Below are 19,150 nucleotides of genomic sequence, written 5' to 3' on the forward strand. Positions count from 1 at the left end.
ACACAAGAGCCTGTAGAATTTTAAAGAGATGCTTTCATCATTGACTTACAAAATTAAAATTTTTAAACCATAATAGATTTTGAAAATATTTTAGAAATATTTTTTCACTGGTTGCTCTCTAGTTCTGATTATAAAATGGTAAACTGTAAGTATAAAAAACTAGAAAGAAAGTGATAATTTTATGCTTTAATTTTGTATTTTTGGTGAAAATATGAACTGAAATAAAAGTAGCATAAAAGCCAGTCACTTACACATAAATTGTACTCTAAAATTTTCCTGAAAGAGATGTGATTGGAGAAAAAGCTACAACATAGCTTTGGTTTACATGGTTTAATGTGACTAATAGAATCAAATAGTATAAAATTCCATTTAGTTATTTATTCAAAGCTTCACATTGTTAACAACCTGTTTTTAACAAATCTATTTAAGACTCTGAAACACCAAGAGTATGTATTACACATATTTTGTATTTAAAAAGTTGAGTATTTGGATTTTTATGCTTTTAGTAGGCTGAGTCACTCTGGGATACTACTGTCCCATTGATACCACTGCCCTTAGCACCAAAAAGATTATCCTGCTTCCCTCCATCTGTTTGGCTGGTAGTAGTGAAATCCTTCCCTGTTTCACCGTGTTGCCTGTGATCAACATTGTGTTAACACTTTGGTGATAGGTGATAAAATGGATGACATATGTCTTGTTACATTCTGGTTATTCTTTGAGGTCTGCACAAGTGTGTATAGGCAAGTGGGCAACTCCCCCTTGAGAATGTGACTGCTCAGAATGAACTTGAGTTATGGATTTATTCAGCCTGTAAAACCTCAGCTGGCATAAATAATTGAGAAAGCAAAGGTTTGTCTGTGGTGCATACCTCAGGGACTCATGGCTCCCTTCCTTCTCTCTACTCCCTTTCTTATGAAAATGATCCCAGTTGCACTCCTAGATAATAACACACCAAGCAATTAAAAGCCATGGGTGGCTGGAGAGAGGAGAAAAGGTTTAGTTAATGAGCTTTTCCTCTTCCAGTGCCCATGAGAGCCTCAGGAATGACAAGGCGATTAAAGCAAAGAGATAATTATAGATTATGTGAAAATGGGTCCCTTGGGATGAGCAGGTCTTGACATAAACAGTAACTGTTGTAAGAGTCTCCTGGCTCTCATATTCACCCTTTTCTTGCGTGCTTTATTTAGCTCCTGTGTGCTCAGCGTCATGATGCCAACCAAGCATATAGGCAAATCTACCTGTTTGCAGATCAACAGCCCTTTCTGAACAAGAGGTCATTCATCAACTAAAACCATCATCTTCTCTTCCTCTCTGCTTCTCTTCTTTCTTTTTCCTTTTGCATCATCCTTTTCCTCACTCTACCCCTTCTAATCTTTTCCTTCTCTCTTTCTTATATCCTTATCCGTATATAGTACCTATGAAATGCTAGGCACTTAGTCTTGTTTAAGCGTGTGTCTGTGCGTGCATGCGTGCACGTGCAATTACAAAGACACATATGGTTATGGATATACTATGTTATAATAAAAGGTGGTTATATGTGTTACAGATAATATAAATAAATGTTTTCTCCTATTAAAATGCTTTTACAGATATATTTAAAGATATTTTAAAAGTGTTAGCAAAGATGTAAGTTTTGTGTGATAGACAAAGTCATCTTCTTAATTCCCATTGAATTGTTACCAGCTAGTTCAAGCTCCTTTGTGGTCATCTGTTTTCTTTTCTCTTGGATAAATACTTTCAGTGGAATTGCTAGGTTAAAGTGTAAGTGCATATATAACTTTACAATACACTGTCAATCAATGTACGCTTTTATAGTCCCACCAGCTAAGTATGAGAGTTTCAGTCATTCACCAGCATTTAGTGGTACTATAAAATTTTATATATTCATTAGATAAGTATTTTAACAGTATTTCATGTAAAGTGTGTCATTCCTAGGTCTATATGTCGTATTGGTCTTCTCTGTCTCTCACAGCTCCTAACACATCAGAAATTCTGTTTCCTTCGTGTTCAAAATAATCCAAATTCATCTGCTTCTCATTATCACTGCTATCATGCCTTTTGCATTACCATCACTACTCTAAACAGCCATCTTCTCTTGGCCAGGACACTACAGAACGATTTGCAAACTGGATTCCTCACTTCCTTTTCTGCCTCCTCCCCAGATTTATAACTCAAATCTCATAGCACTTTCCTGCATAAAATCCTGTAATGATTTCCCATAGCATTTAGGATAGAATTTTAAAATCCTTAACATGTCTTGCAGGGCCCCTCATTGTCTCATCTAATGCCAATTTCCCCCTCCCAACTTGTTCACTCTGCTCCAACCAATTGGCCTATTTTTATTTCCTTGAAGGTCCAATTAATATTTGTTAGGTAAATTGATGGAGAGTGTTATATGAATATGAAAAGTGACTCCAGCTTAAAATATATGCTAAAATCTAGGGTAATAGAAATGTCAGCTAATATATATTGACCACTTATTGTATGCTAGTAACTATACCACATGTGTTATATATATTATTCCATTTAACCTTCAGAATGATCCTGTGAGATGTAGGTATTATTAATATCCCTGTTTTACAGATGAGGAAACTGAGACTCAAAGAGGTTAGGTTACTTGTCCAAGGTCACATGGTTAGTAACTCTGCTCTTAACTGCTACACTGTACTGCTTCTGAGATATTTGAGGAATCATTGTAATCTCCAATTATTGAAATTGAATTTGATAGTTGTTATTATATTAATATAGTGAGTATCTTCAGTTTACATTTTTAATTAAATTTCTTTTCCATTTAGTGTTTTTAAAAATGTGCTTCACTGGTAAAATTAGAGACTGTAGTCTTTCATTTATCAATATACTGATGATGATGTTTCCCTTAGATTAATTGTTTTTATTGATTTTAGACTTACCTTAATGGTTGAGAATGTAACTCATCTCTGTAGCCAAGGGATTCTATAGATTTTTCTGATGTGGGCACTGGTTTTAGAGGGATTGATCAGAACTGAACTATGTTTTTTCTCATGGACATTTAGAGTATCAGAAATTTTCAATCGACTTTTTTAGAGTTAACCAGGTTTTAACAGGTGAAAATGCATTTTTAGTAACTAGTGTTTTTATAAATTATGCCTAAATAACTTTTCCTGTACAACAAGTTATCTACAAGAAGTACCTGGGGCATTGATCTTTCCTTTGTCATTGCTCGTTTGAAAAAATATGAGAAAAATATTTTAAAATGTAAGTGGTTTCATTTGAAGGGACCCTTATCAACATAAGTAAGATAGTAAATAGAACTTTTTATTTGAGGCTTTTGAGAATTTTATGGTCCTAGAACTAAGTACACTACATATACAACCCGGTCTGAAAATAATTATTACTTGGTGAAAGATGTTGCCATTACCACATGATAGGGAGTGGGAAAACCAACTGGTTATTTCCTATAACTGTCTGAAACCAAGTGTGGATATAGTAACACTCTGAGTGGAAGGATTGTGATTCAATACATACGAATTCTCTCATTCACTTGTCCATGTGTCACTGTGTATTTGGAACCTACCTTATTACTTTACTGATTAAAACACCATTGGTTTTAGAACACCATTGTTTAAATACCATTAAGAAAAAAAAAGTCACTAATTAATTGTAAGATGCTGAAGGTTATAAGATCCATCAGAGATGTTAAAATATGAAAAAAATATGTGTTTACCAAGTTGGCAGTGAAATATGCCAACTTAGTAAACAATTTCTAGGTGTTTATTTGGTACCTAGGATTTCAAGAATTATTTTAAGAACAACTTAACAAACAACATAAAGCACTTTCTTAGTGCTTTGATCTCATTGCTAGGCTTCTCGAGCATTGTTACTGCTGAAGCAGTGTTTTGTCTCTTCCAGGACTTAGGACCAAAGTGTTTCAGAAAGGAGGTGCTATTTGTAAAATTTTACCTGAGGATCATAGTATAGACTCTCATTTATGGTCTTTGATAAGATTGAGACTCAAAAACAGTGTTTTACAAGGTGATATTAACATCTAAAATTTTAATTAGATATTAATTAAAAGTGGAGATTTTTTGATATGCTAAGTATGACAGCTATGACTACTATTTAATCCTTAAGTTAGGAGTTGACTTTACCTGTTTTGCTCCTTATACCAGCTTCCTTAAAAAACCTTTGAGTAAGAATAGATTCTTTCAGGGAGAGAAACAGCTGTAAGTAAAATTAAAATATGCCTGTATTTTTTTATATTTGTAAATTGAAACATGCTTTTTTAAAAAATACAGAGGGTAGCTTAATTTTTTTGTAGACATTTTATCTCAACTTCTAAAATATTAATGGTTTATAGTCATATCAAAAATTATATAAAGATTTTATATGTCTATATATAAAATAAAGATTTTATATATATCTATACAGTTGATCCTTGAACAAGGTGCGGGTTAATCCAAGTATAACTTATAGTTGACCCTCCATATCCACAGTTCCTCTGCATGTGTGGATTCAACCAACCATAGAATGTGTAGGACTATAGTATTTACTATTGAAAAATATCCACATATAAGTGGACCTGCACAGTTCAAACCTACATTGTTCAAAGGCCAACTGTATATCAAGGTTGTATAAAAAAGAATCAACAATAGGCTTTGTGCTTTGTATCTGGCGTACATAGTAGGATGTTGGAAATCATAGTCAAATGAGATCAGTGAGATGATATTGTTTCCTAACATTGTATTTGAACAGAAGAGTAATAACCCTTTACCTTTCTGATTGACAACTTCTGGTCACACATCCAACAAATAAATTAGGAACTTAAATTCCTACAAAGAAGTAGTATTCACCAGCAGTACTGCTGAATTTTGTAAGACATGTGCAGGCTTTCGTCCTTGAAAGATTGTCTCCTAAGGAGCTTCACAGAGTGGCTTTTTGGTGAATTTACCATAGGTCAGGGTCCATTCTTCACTCTCAAAGATCTAAATAAAAGGCACATAGATGACCAGACCCTCAGAAACAATGTAGCAGTAATAAAATTTATCTGAAACTGATGTGTAAACTAAGTGGCTTATTTATTTACCAATATATATCTTCATAGTGAACCAAATGCTTTGATACCCTGTGTACCCTCAGTCTGAGTATTGAGGAACCCAAAAAGACAGGTGACCATTTGTGAATGTTAAATAGAGTGAGAGAAGGGGAATTATTTTTATTATTTTTATTTTTGCAGAACGCGGGCCTCTCACTGCTGTGGCCTCTCCCGTTGCAGAGCACAGGCTCCAGACGCGCAGGCTCAGCGGCCATGGCTCACAGGCCCAGCCGCTCCGTGGCATGTGGGATCTTCCCGGACCAGGGCACGAACCCGTGTCCCCTGCATCGGCAGGCGGACTCTCAACCACTGTGCCACCAGGGAAGCCCGGGGGAATTATTTTTAGATTTGCTTTAGCCAAAGTCCTAATGATGCCTCTAGAACAGACTGTCTCCCAGCAGAGAAATACCTCAGAATGCCTTTTTGCCTTCGATTAATTGTTTCTTTTGGGCAGTGTTCAAAATTGGCTTCACAGATTTTTGCTTCCTCCTATGGTTCATTGCTAACCATTGCTACCTCCTACTCATGGTAGTTGTCTCACTGTTTTGCTTTTTTAGATGTGTTAAGGTTAGTGTGTGAATCAAGTAGCTGTTCAAGTTATCTAGGAGACATTCTTTTCTCCTCTCATTAGTAGCTTTTATTTAGTTTGTTTAGCTAAATAAGAGGACAATTCTACTACCCTTTACTCCAAGTTTTGGAAGGTGGATAAATATTCTGTTCCCCAAATAATTTGTTACTAACATTTGTTACTTATGTTATATGCAGTGTACCAAGAAGGTTCTTTGTGATCTGTTGTCCACCTTATAACCTTTAACTTCATCTCCCAACACCCTGCCGTAACCAGTTGCTTGCAGTTCCCCTGAACACCTCATTTTGTTGTGCTTTTCCTTTTCTTCTGTTCTTCAGGATCCTTCAGTAACTTAGCTGCGTTGTCAGTTTATCCTTCAAGGCTAGGTTGTAATGTCAACTCTTCTGTAACACCTTCTTTGATCATCCTTGGTTGAATGGCCCACTCCTTGGTTTGGGCCTCTACTTTATAGAATATTGGGTTACAGCAGTGATATTTAAAAAACCTTTGCTGATATAGTTCCTAAGAAAATTTTGGAAGACTATTTATTCCCTCTTATATTTTTATGATAGCATCTAAAATTTTTATTTAAAAATTTAAATAATTGCAAAGGGCATAATTTCTGGCATTTTGTAAATAATGGAATTTTAAAATAAACAGATTACTGTTTTAGATGTATCCAACAGAATCTAAATACTATAATGAAATCCATTTTTAAAAACGCATCAACATGTTACCATTGAGGGAACCTGGGAAAATACTACCAGCTCTCTATTATTTCTTACAACTGCACATGAAGCTTCAATTGTCTTGAAATAGAAAGTTTAATTAAAATAAAGAAAATTCTGATCTTGATTTTAAAATATAGAATAAGGTCTTTAATAGTTAGAAATTTTACATCACTTTTTCTCCTTTAATTGTACTTCTCCCACACAATTTTATTTTAAAGCAATATATTTTTGTGTAGTCTTAGTACACTATCAATTCTTTGCAACAGAAATATGTATTAAGTTGGAATTGTTAAAATTTTAATTTTCTGTGATGCAGAGGCTTTAAGCATTAAATTTTTCTCATTTGAATTATAACTATTATTTCTATACAGCTGATCAACATTCATTATACATTTTGTTAAATAATTATTAAGCATAAGTAAAATTTTATTGGAAACGTGTCTTAAAATTTTATTGGAAATGTGTCTTAATGTTAAAAATAGTTTATTTAACAGATGAATATTATTTTATTAGAATGAGACAGAGTTCAGCATCGTCTTTTTTTTTTTAAATTTATTTTTGGCTGTGTTGGGTCTTCATTGCTGCACATGGGCTTTCTCTAGTTGCGGTGAGCGGGGGCTACTCTTCATTGCGGTGTGCGGGCTTCTCATTGCAGTGGCTTCTCTTGTTGTGGCGCACGGGCTCTAGGCACGTGGGCTTCAGTAGTTGTGGCTCATGGGCTCTAGAGTGCAGGCTCAATATTTGTGGCGAACGGGCTTAGTTGCTCCGCGGCATGTGGGATCTTCCCGGACCAGGGATTGAACCCATGTCCCCTGCATTGGCAGGTGGGTTCTTAACCACTGCGCCACCAGGGAAGTCCTAGCATCAAGTCTTTTTTGTTTTATTTCACCTCTTCCATCCTCTAACCTTAGTTGTAGGAGGGCTTCTCAAAACCAGTTTTTCACCGAAATTGTCCCTTTATTTGGTACCATGGACAATTTATATCTTGGAGAAGTACAACCTGGGATTCATTTTTTTCCCAAACCTTTCCTAGCACAGTGGACTCTTGTATGACATGAGTTTGACCTGCGCATGTTCACTTACATTTTTTCACGAAATATTTTCTACGGTACTACACAATCCACGGCTGATTGAATCCTCAGATGGAGAACCCCCAGATACCGTGGGCTGACTGTAAAGTTAATTGGTGGATTGACTATTAACAGTTACTTTTGACTGTGGGGGGGCTGGTCTGTATATTAGTTAAACAGAGTACTTTTAAGCAAAAGAGTAACAGATTTAATTAATAGTCGTTTGCTAAATCTTAGTAAAGTCTTTTGGTTATGTTTCCTAGAAGTATACCATAGTATGGAGAGAGGTGTGTGCTTTTATTTTATGAACTAGGAGAATGGTTGAGCAGGGGGAATGTTGAAAATGGGAATGGCAATGAAATATTACCACAGGAACTTTTTCAAGTAGATCAGTTTAGGAAAGAATGTGTTTATTTAGAAGTTTAGCTGAAATTGATTCTCTTAAAATTTTCCATTCCTGCATATTCTTTTGGGTCTTTCTGTACCCCAGGAGCCCACAGGTGTACATTCCTTGATTTGAGGAATTTGTGGCATTTGTTTAAATTTGTATAAGTATTGACTTACCCTTCTTTGTGTTTTCATTCATTCAATAAATACTTTTTCTTTGTCTATTTACTGGAATACTGTTTTTTATATGATTGCCCGTTGCTTGATAAATACATGAATTGAATTGAAGTATTTACTGAATGTGTCTATTAAATAGTTAGATTTCTGAGCTAGCCCCATAAATGTGTTTTTTTAATTCTGTGAGGTAGATGAAAAGTAGTTAAATGGACTTTAGATGGCTTGCCATCTTTAGAGGGCTAACTGTCTGAAATAGTCTTTTGGCAGGAAAATGCAGTCTTTGTAGAAAGTGATACAGATAGCATTTTTAGGAGTGGGTGGGCAAGAATCTCTTCTTCCCGTGATTCTGATGAAAGACAGCTATACTTAAACACCATCCCTCTCTTCCACAAGTGTGTGACCTTATATTTCAAAAGAATTTCAAAGAAAGCCAGTGGTTTTTTTCGTTCAGATAAATGTATTTTCTGTCAATTTTAGGAAATTTGGAGTAATCTAAAGAGAGTCCTGTGCTATGATAATATGGGACATTCTTGAGGGTAGGTAGCACCATGAAAATAATTCATACTCATCTGTAGAGAGTGGATATGATAATTTTGTCACTCACATTCATCAGAGAGAAGGAAAAAGATAACCGGGTAAGAATCAAAAGAGAAGGGAAGATAAAGTGAGAAGATGTAGAAGGGCACTAACATTTATTAAGGCTCTACTGTATTTGGTAATGGTTGAATTTGTTTGCACCTGTTGTTTCGTTTAAGTATAGATATACAGAGAAAAATTGCCTGTGGAAGACTGTATTAACTGGGAAATACAGAGGGAAAAAGACAGAATTTGATTTGTATATTGTACATAATCTTGTTGGGGGCAAGAAAGGAGATAACAGAAAGATGTTACTCCAGATGTTTCTCCATTTTGGCCACTAGGTGGTGATATTGTATAAAGACAGCTTGGTTGCTGGCTAGTAAGATAGTCAAAACTTGAAGTGGGGATAGATAACTATATTTAACAACTAAGCCCAAGAGTATCACTTAATATTTTTTCATATTAGTCACACAGCTTTGTAGCACATTTGTGGTGACTTTTATTGACTTTCCCATTTTATATTTAATTTACATTGTGTACTCTACCCTGAAGTATTTTATAAATACCTCTGTGTGCCTAACATACTTAGCAATGATAAACTGCAGTTGATAAGCAGGTATACAGATGAAAAAGTGCCCCGACCTCCAAAAAATTCACATACCAAAACAAAATAATTGATATAAATGATACATATAAGAAACATTGAGAATATATTAAGCAATATAAACATTTTAAATAATATTGCTTATGGCATAAGTGTACATGCACATTTGGAATTAAGGAAAAAGGACCACACAGAAGGTCCTCCCATCTCTGAATTATTCTTGCATTTTACTGGGTATGGGTAACCTACATCCCAAGGATCCTCCATACTTTCCTTTCTGTGTCCCACCACCAACTCCCCATTATTTTCAAATCCAAAACAATTGGTGAGTAGTGTATTTTTTATTATGACTTAAAATGACGCAATACTTTCTCTCACAGTTGAAGTTTCTGCCTCTTGAATTAGAGGGGTCTCTCTTATTGTATTGAAGGAAAATAGGTCCCTCTCTTTCCCAAGTCAGAATGCTGAATGCACTTTTTCATAGAAAGTATTTTTTGTGATAGTTAAATATAGCTAAAATACTGTTATATGCAGCCTTAATTTAAAAAATCAGACTTCTCCTTTCAGGGGTTTTGGCCTCAGACTTCACTATTTTCTTCCAGAGTAAGTGATCTGGAAAAGCATTTTCTCTTTTGCAAATGAACATTTTCAAGAGACCCTATTTTTTTTAAAAACGTGATTTTTTTCCTGGAAACGTAGCTCATTTTCTCCAGCTTGAAGCAGGCTGTTTCTCCTCTGTATTCTGATAGGCCTTTTTAAAGATCCAATTTTACCTTATGTTAATGGTATATATATATTTTATCATCTCAACCTTACTGTGCATGTATTGAATGCAAAGTTTCTTGCTTATCCTTATCATCTCTTATCACCAGAATCTTGTCCAGTGCCTTGCATGTAGTAGGTGCTCAATTAAATACATGACACGTGTAAGGAAGGCTTAGACTGTTAATGCCAAAGTAGTGTGTTTTAAGTTAATTACCTCTGACTAGAAATAACTTTTTTTTTTTTGCGGTATGCGGGCCTCTCACTGTTGTGGCCTCTCCCGTTGCGGAGCACAGGCTCCGGACGCGCAGGCTCAGCAGCCATGGCTCACCGGCCCAGCCGCTCCACGGCATGTGGGATCTTCCCTGACCGGGGCACGAACCCATGTCCCCTGCATCAGCAGGCGGACTCTCAACCACTGCGCCACCAGGGAAGCCCCCTAGAAATAACTTTTTATAGGGTATAAGGTATTGGCTTTTAAGATAGAAGGACTCCTATGGTCAGATGCTTTTTTTCTGATGAATGGAAGCTGTGGCCTTACAGGTTGTAGAACATACTAGTTATAATGTTTGAAACTCAAATTGTATTATTTTATGCCTGTTTAGAAAATGTAGAATAGTTTCATTATTAATATTCCAAATTACTGATCTTTTGGGAATCATAGATCCTTTTGAGAACCTCACTGAAGCTACCTCCCCCTTCCCCACCTACCCACTGCCAACACAGTCAGAAAAATGCATTATGCATCTGCACAGATAATTCTGTATACTATTTTAGAGAACTCATAGACCTCATGTTAAGAACTTCTGCTTTAGATTCTGGAAGAGACTACAGCTGACTAATTGAGATGTAGCTTGATATAATAGAAAAATGGACTATATGCAAAATCAGTTGATCTGAGTAAGTTCTAGCTATTATTCTACCCTTGATAAATGTGATGCCATTTGAGAGGTCATATAACCTCTCCTTACCTATTTCTTTATCTGTGAAGTGAAGCAGCTGTTGGATAAGATTAAGTGAATTAGTACATTGATATGCTTAGAATAGTGCTGAGTACATACTGTGCTTCCCAGTCTTTATTTTTATTATCTCATGAAGGACTTCTGAATTTTGTGACGCTCTAATTATCTTTCCCTTAAGAAAATTACTTTGGTGTGTGTGTATATATGTTCGTGTTGTGTGTGTAATTTCTTAAAAACTTGGATAGCAACCAACTTATCCTTCTGTTATTCTGTAAGAGAAGTAGTAAGCTATGTCCTGATCTTTTGCTACCTCTATACAGGCAACAGTAAAGGACCTTCTCACTGCAGTGCTACAATTGAAAATTCTGAGTCAGAGGATATATGTACCTGTCAGTGTATAAAAGTAACTGGGGAGAAAAAGAGCACTGAGAAAATCTACTCAAGATGTTATATTAGTGTACTAGTGTAACTTGTTAAAGCAGATGAAGCTCTTCTGTATAATTATAGTTGCTAGGAACTTTAGTCTTTTCAGAGATTGGATGTATTACGTCTTACTGAAAATCCAGTATTGTTCATGTAAAATTCTTTGTAAAAACAGATTCCATTAATGTTTGCGGCAAATAGGTTGTATTAAAAATATGTAACTTTTATGTATTACCTAGTAAGACAAACACTATTTTTTTTTACTCTAATTAGGGAAGAAGACAAAAACATATTTGATTACTGCAGAGAAAACAACATTGACCATATAACCAAAGTCTTCAAATCAAAAAACGTGGATGTGAATATGAAAGATGAAGAGGTATGAAAAACGTGTCCTGTTAATTATTTTCTTATGCTTTGTTGTTCTGCCCCAGTGCTTTTTTTCTACACAGCAGGCCTCTGAACTACAACTCAAACCACATTATGGTTAAGAGTATATCAGAATATCTAAATGAGATGGTGTCACCCAGTTAAGATACTTTCTATATCTGTATCCATCATATTTCTGTCCATTATAGAAGTTACTAGCTGAAACTTGCAGCAGGAAAATAACTTATATTTGTTCATGTTAAAGGGAGAGACTATTAACATATTTATGTGAAATCTATAGGTAATATTAAAATATTTATAAATAGCTTTAGTATCTTCTGTTATTATACCTGAAACAAGTATATTGTCCTTTGCCCAGTAACTGTATTTCTAGAAAACTGTCAAAATTTTGGTAAATCCAATCATTTAAATGCAGGCCCACTATTTAAAGGGATCCTATACTAAATTATTTTGTAAAATATATTACTTATTAATTTATTTATTTTGTGAATAAAACTGTTCACATATTGAGCTTAAACTGTCCCTGAATTATAGTTGTTTAAAAAGGAGCAAAATTTACTAATCATTTTTCTCATTCTTTGATAATGCAGTGAAGATGTTCAAAATGACCAGAAGGTAGCAATTGTTAGGAAGAGGACATGCAGTGATCGTAGATGATGCGTAGAGTAGATGATCAACTTCTGTATTAATTGAGGGCTCTCTGTACAGGTTAGCCCTTAATATTATCTCACTTTTAGGCAGCATCTTTCCTGTAGTATATTTTCAGTGACATCTGGAACTGAAAATGTAAGACTGTAATTCTACAGTAAAGTTTGTTCTCCTATAAATAATGAAAGGAGTCAAGAAAGATGTCGCTAGAGAAAAGTGGAAGCCAGATTGTGAAACAGTAACACCGGCTCTTCTGATTCCCACTTGGGTTTTATTTTGCTTTTCAGGATCAGAATACATTTTATTTTAGTCAGTCAGGCACGATTGCTTCTCCTGATTTTATTGTCGTTTTTAATGTTTGTGCTCATGAGTTAAGATTTTTATGAAGTTAATACATGTAGACAGTTCAAAGGAAATCAAATAGTACTATAAGTCTTACAACAAAAAATGTACTCCCTTATCTGCATCCTTCTCACATTTGATTCTAGCTCCCTTGAGGCAAAAACTTTCAGTGCTTTTAGTTGTTTCTTTTGCAATTTACCTACATAATTCTAAATAATATACTTGTATCTCTTGATTTTGCAAGTCTAAACATTATTGATTTTCTTCTATGTTATATTAGGATTTAGCTCTTTTACTCATCTTCCCCCTCTCTCCCCACCCTCTTAACATAGTTATATCACAATTTTTAGTGTCAGTTTTCTGATTGCATCTCTATTATATCAGTGTTTTTATTATTATTACAAATTATACTATAATTAATGTAATATAGTCAATTATGATTATAATGTAACTATTATTATGACTATGTAAATATTGTTTGTTGCTGAGCTATGGACTGTACTATATGTATTAGTCAGCTTTTGCTGTAGTAAAAACAAAACAAACAAAACCCCAAATTTCAGTGGCTAACAACATTTATTTCTTGCTCATATTTCAAAAGCCTTGGAACCAGTTGAGACTCTGCTGGCTTCTACTAGCCTTGTTTGTGCTCAGTTCATCTTGATTTCATATGTCTTCTCATTCTGAGATCTAATCCCAATGGATAGACCCTATATGGGGCAGACAGAACCAGACCCCACAAATACATTTAAAGCTTTCCTTGGATGTAGCATGTGTCACATCTACTCATTCCTTTGTCTAAAACAAGTCACAAGGCCAAGCCCCAGGTCACTATAGTAGGAAGTCTGCTTTGATTGCAGGGAAGCAAGGCAAGGGTGGAAAGGGAATGAATAAATTATATAATTATGAATAATGCAATCTACATACAATGGTACAACATTTTGTTTTTCTTAAGGTTAATAATGGCCTCTTTTTTTTTTTTCTTGGTCTTCTGTGTTCCTATTGCAATTCTTTCCTCAAATTGTCCAGTAGAGGTCTTCTCTGTACAGTCAAGCACATCAGGTAATCAGTCCCATGGTTTTTTTTTTAGCAATATTCCTCTGGAACCCTCCTTCCTTCTTCATCTCTAAAGTGGACTGGTTGTTCTCTAGGCCTCTCGCATAGATGTCATTCTGGTATTATGCTTTACCACTGTCTTTGGAATTCTCTTCCCCTTTTTCCTGGATTTTTCTATTTTGTGGATCCCAGGTCTTCATCTTTTATCGTTTACTTCTGTGTTTTGATGGAGTGTCTCCTCCACTAGCGTCCTCTTCTATTTATTTCCTGGTTTTGAAGGAGCATTTCCTTTAGTAGCTTCCTGGGTAAATGTTTTGAGATATTCCTTGTTGAAAATGTTTCTATCAGAGCTCTTGGTGTATTCCATATGCTCAATAAAGATTTGATGAATTATGAGTGAATGAATGACTGAATGAATGAATAAGCAGAAGCAGCATAGTATAATGGTGATGAGCTGGACTACCTGGGTCTGAGTGCTAGCACTGTCACTTCCTAGCTATATGACCTTTGTCAAGTTTGTTCTGTCTCAGTTTCCTAATGTGTACAATGGGAATAATAATAGTACCTGTGTCAGAATTGTTTTGAGTATTATATATAAGGCACTCAAGCAGTACCTGAAACACACATGCCAAGCACTCAAATGTTAGCTGTCTTGATTATCCTTAGTGAATAATATGAATGAAGGATGATGATATAATGAAGAAATGAAGAAACCACAACTGTTTGTTGTAAAGACTTAGTTTTTTTTTTTTTTAAGAGCAGAGCAGTTTTAGGTTTTATAATAAATTTGAGAGGAAGGTACAGAGATTTCCCATATGACCCAACATTATTAACATGGTACTTTTTTTTTTTTAAACCAAGGATGAACCTACATTGATATATCATTATCATCCAAAGTCCATAATTTACTTTAGGGTTCCTCTTGGTGTTGTCTATTCTATGTATTTGGACAAATGTATAATGAAATATTCATCATTACAGTATGATACAGACTCTTCACTGCCCTAAAAATCCTATGTGCTCTGAATATTAATATCCCCCACTCCCCTGGCAACCACTGATCTTTTGGTTGTCTCCATAGTTTTGCCTTTTCCAGAAGGCCATATAGTTGGAATCGCATAGTATGTAGTCTTTTCAGATTGGCTTCTTTCACTTAGTAATATGCATTTGAGTTTCCTCCATATCTGATGGCTTGAGAGCTCGTTTCCTTTCAGCACCGAGTAATATTCCATTGTCTAGAGGTACCACAGTTTATTTATCCATTCGCCTCCTGAGGACTTTTCTTGGTTGCCTCTGAGTTTTGGCAATTATGAATAAAGCTGCTATAAACATCCATGGGTACGTTTTGTGTAGACGTAAGTTTTCAGTTCCTTTGGGTAAATAACAAAGAGTACAGTTTGTAGATGATATGGTAAGAGGATGTTTAGTTTATTAAGAAACCACCAAATTGTCTTCCCAAATGGCTGTGCCATCTTGTATTCCTACCATCCATGAGTGATGCTCTTTTGTTAGGTACATACACGTTAAGAATAGTTACATCTTCTTGGAGAATTGACCTCTTTATCATTATGTAATACCCTTCTTTATCCCTCATAACTTTACTTACTTTGAAGTTTGCTCTGACTGAAATTAATATAGCTAATCCTGTTTTCCTGTTGTGTGTTAGCATGGTATTTTTTTGTCTGTCCATTTACTTTTAATCTATATGTGCCTATATATTTCAAGTAGGTTTCTTATAGACAGCATATTGTTGAGTTGTGTTTTTGATCCACTCTGACAATCTGTCCTTTAATTGGTACAGTTAGGCCATTGACATTCAAAGTGATTACTGATATAGGTGGATTAATATTTACCATATTTGTTACTGTTTTCTATATGTTGCCCTTATTCTTTGTTCCTGTTTTTGTCTTCCACTCTTTTCCTGCCTTTTGTGGTTTTAATTGAGCATTTAATATGATTCCATTTTCTTTCCTTTCTTAGCCTATCAGTTATGCTTTTTTTGACCTTTTATAGTGGTTGTCCTAGAGTTTGCAATATACATTTATAACTAATCTAAGTCCATTTTCAAATAACATGATACTATCATGGGTAGTGTGAGTGCCTTATAAAAACAAAATATTCCTAATTCCTCCCTCCTGTCCCTTGTATCATTGCTGTCACTCATTTCACTTACATAAAAGCATACATAAACATGTATATATGCATACTATATATGCATGTTTGTATATTAGTACACACATAAGATATATATGATACATAAGCATGTATAATCAAATACATTGTTGCTATTATTTTGAACAAACTGTTCTCTCAGATCAATTAAGAGTAAGAAAAATAAAAGTTTTTATTGTACCTTCACTATTCCTGCTTTGATGCTCCTTCTTTCGTTATGTAGATCAGTTTCTGACCTACATTATTTTCCTTCTCTCTAAAGAATTTCTTTTAACATTTCTTGCAAGGGAGGTGTATTGGCAACAGATTTCCTCAAAATTTGTTTGAGAAAGTCTTTACTTCTCCTTCACTTTTGAAGGATAATTTCTCAGGATACAGAGTTCTAGGTTAGCAGGGGTTTTTCCTCAACAGTTTAAATATGTCACTCCACTCTCTTCTCGCTTGCATGGTTTCTGAGGAGAAGTCTGATGTAATTCTTATCTTTGTTTCTCTATAAGCAATATGTTTTTTTTCCTCTGGCTTCTTTCAGGGTTTTTCTCTATCTTTGATTTTCTGTAATTTGAAAATGATATGCCTAGTGTAGTTTTTGAAGCATTTATTTTGCTTGGTGTTCTCTGAGCTTCCTGGATATGTGGCTTGGTGTCTAGCATTAATTTGAGGAAATTCAGTCATTGTTTCAGGTATTCATCTGTTCCTTTCTCTGTTTCTTCTCCTTCTAGTATCCCCATTATGCATACATTGTATCTTTTGTATTTGTCCCATAGCCCTTGGATATTCTGTTCTGGGTTTTCTTTTTTTTTTTCCCCAGTCTTTGTTTTCACTTTTTAGTTTTCGAGGATTCTATTGATATATCTTCTAACTCAGAGATTCTTTCTTCAGCCATGTCTGGTATACTAATAAGCCCATCACAGGCATTTTTAAAATTTCTGTTACAGTGGTTTTTTTATCTCTATCATTTCTTTTTGGTTACTAGGATTTCCATTTCTCTGCTTACATTGTCTGTCTGTTCTTGCATGGTGTCTGCTTTATTCATTAGAGCCCTTAGCATATTAATCATAGTTGTTTTAAATTCTCAGCCTGATAATTCCAGCATCTCTGCCCTGTTTCATTCTGATGCTTACTCTGTTTCTTCAGATTGTGGATTTTTTGCCTTTTGGTTTGTCTTGTAATTTTTACTGATAGCTGGACTTGATATATCAGATAAAAGGAACTGCTATGAATAGGCCCTTAGTAATGTGGTGGTGAGGTGTTGGGGAGAGAAAGTGTTCTATGGTCCTATGGTTCGGTCTCAGTTTTGTAGTGAGCCTATGCCTCTGGACTGGGAATCTCACAAATGTTTCTCTTTTTTTTTCCTCCCCCTTTAGTTGGGACAGAATGGCTGGAGTGGACTGGAGTTGGGTATTTTCCTAACCCCCAGGTCAGTTAGGCTCTGATAATACCCCAACAGGTTAGGTGCTGGTTAGCCAGTTTCCCCTGAAGGCAGGCGGTTTTGAGAACAATAGAGCCTTGGCATATTTCAGAATGGTTAATTTCCCTTCCCCCTGCCAGAAGCATGAGGGGATGTCTCTCTGACATTTATTGTGGGAACCTCGTCAAGCTCCTAGAAGTAAATCTCACACTATTGGGGGGGTGCGGATAGAGGGGTTGAGTAGATGCCCGTGGAGTTTTTAACCCTCAGAGTTGTCTGCACTGTGCCTCCAGCAATTCATTTATTACGGTCAGGTTTTCTTACCTGGCTCTGGTTCCCCGGCTGGTTTCCACTTGTGAGGCTCTGCTCCAGGATGTCGAATTCATCTATCTGTCTCTCTAGTCTCAGGGGTTTGCCCTGTGTCTTTCCCTTTCTTATGGATCTAAGAATTGTTGATTTTTTCAGTCTCTTCAGCTTTTTTGTTTGTTTGTTAGGATGGAGTGGCAACTTCCTAGCTCCTTATATATGGAACTGGAAACGAAAAGCCCACTTAACTTTTCACAGTCACTTTTTCACTGGAAATGATTGTGTATGTACTATATTATCCCTGTTAGAATTCTCCATCTTTCAAATAATACTATTTTATACAGTGTGGGTTATGGTTTACAGAGTACTTTCCCCATATTTACAACTCTGTAAGGTACTTTCACTTATTACCGTGTTGTCTTTACAACAGCCCTGTAAGGTAGATGTTATCCTTATTTCACAGACAGGAACTATTTCAGAGATGTACACATTACTTGTTCGAATACATACAACTGCTAAGTGGAAATGCAGGTCTGAGAGAGTGTTCTTTCCACCACTGGATTTCAGAAGGATAATCAATTTCCAGTCGACCCTGCTACTGTTGTGCTCTGATTTGCAACAATTTCTTTTATAAAATAGTCAAATCCACCTGTGACCTCTGCAAGGATCATTGGGCAGCAATGATAGGGATAAAATAAATGTCTAGAACTCAAATAGCGTACACTAAACAACACCATTTTTGTGTGAAAATAAAAGTAACACTTGTAAAATATCTTGCTTCTGTCATTTAGTGACTTTGATATAGTACGGTTTCCCAGGTCTTCCAGTTTGTTACCCATGCAGCTGCCTTTCCCCCAAGTCTGCCAGAACACTTGTGTTTCCATGAACAGATGAAGTGCTTACACATTCATAGACTGAGACGCCCAGAATTCAGTTGGGTTCTCTCATTGCTCCAAGCAGATTTCTGCCCTTTCAGCCATGACAACTCAGGCTGGGCTCTAAATACTGATGGCAAGACCTTTTATTATTAATCAGGGATTTGTATGAATTAATTTAAGAACGTGAGGGAGGTGGGAGCTTAAAATTAACATCCTAAATAAAATAAAGGGTACTGCTTCATGACACTTAAAGCTCTAGCAAATAAAACAAGTTTGCAAGCTTTGATGATGGATTAAAAGTATATAATCTCAAAGTTAAGTTGCTAGCTAAATACTTTTAACCCCTTTATCAGAAAAAAGACATTTCCCTACTATAATAAGTTGGGTAACAATTACAATTTTGAAAGGATATCCTGGTCTTCTAGGTGTTTGTCTAATATTTGAGCTTGAGTTATTTCACTACTCATTGCCTAAGATTCTTTGGAATGGTATATGACTTTATTTAAAATGTCATTCAGCAGATTCAGCCCAATTTCAGTCTTTCCCTGAGAGGATTAAAAATTACATTTATTGCACTTAAAATTTTTTGTGAGCACATAGAGAAATTTTAATTATA

General features: G+C 35.4%; 1 protein-coding gene across 2 annotated transcripts in view; it reads left to right on the top strand.

The window, feature by feature from the left end:
• The window catches only part of ACBD6 (acyl-CoA binding domain containing 6), a 233,018-nt gene that overhangs the window by 76,734 nt on the left and 137,134 nt on the right, over positions 1-19,150 (top strand). For both annotated transcript variants that reach the window (XM_030847624.2, XM_060295701.1), the window contains exon 5: positions 11,608-11,713. In XM_030847624.2, the coding sequence (XP_030703484.1) occupies positions 11,608-11,713 (106 nt within the window). The remainder of the gene's footprint in view (positions 1-11,607; positions 11,714-19,150) is intronic.

Source organism: Globicephala melas, chromosome 1 (genome assembly GCF_963455315.2).
Source record: "Globicephala melas chromosome 1, mGloMel1.2, whole genome shotgun sequence".
In the NCBI taxonomy this organism is placed as follows: Eukaryota; Metazoa; Chordata; class Mammalia; order Artiodactyla; family Delphinidae; genus Globicephala; species Globicephala melas.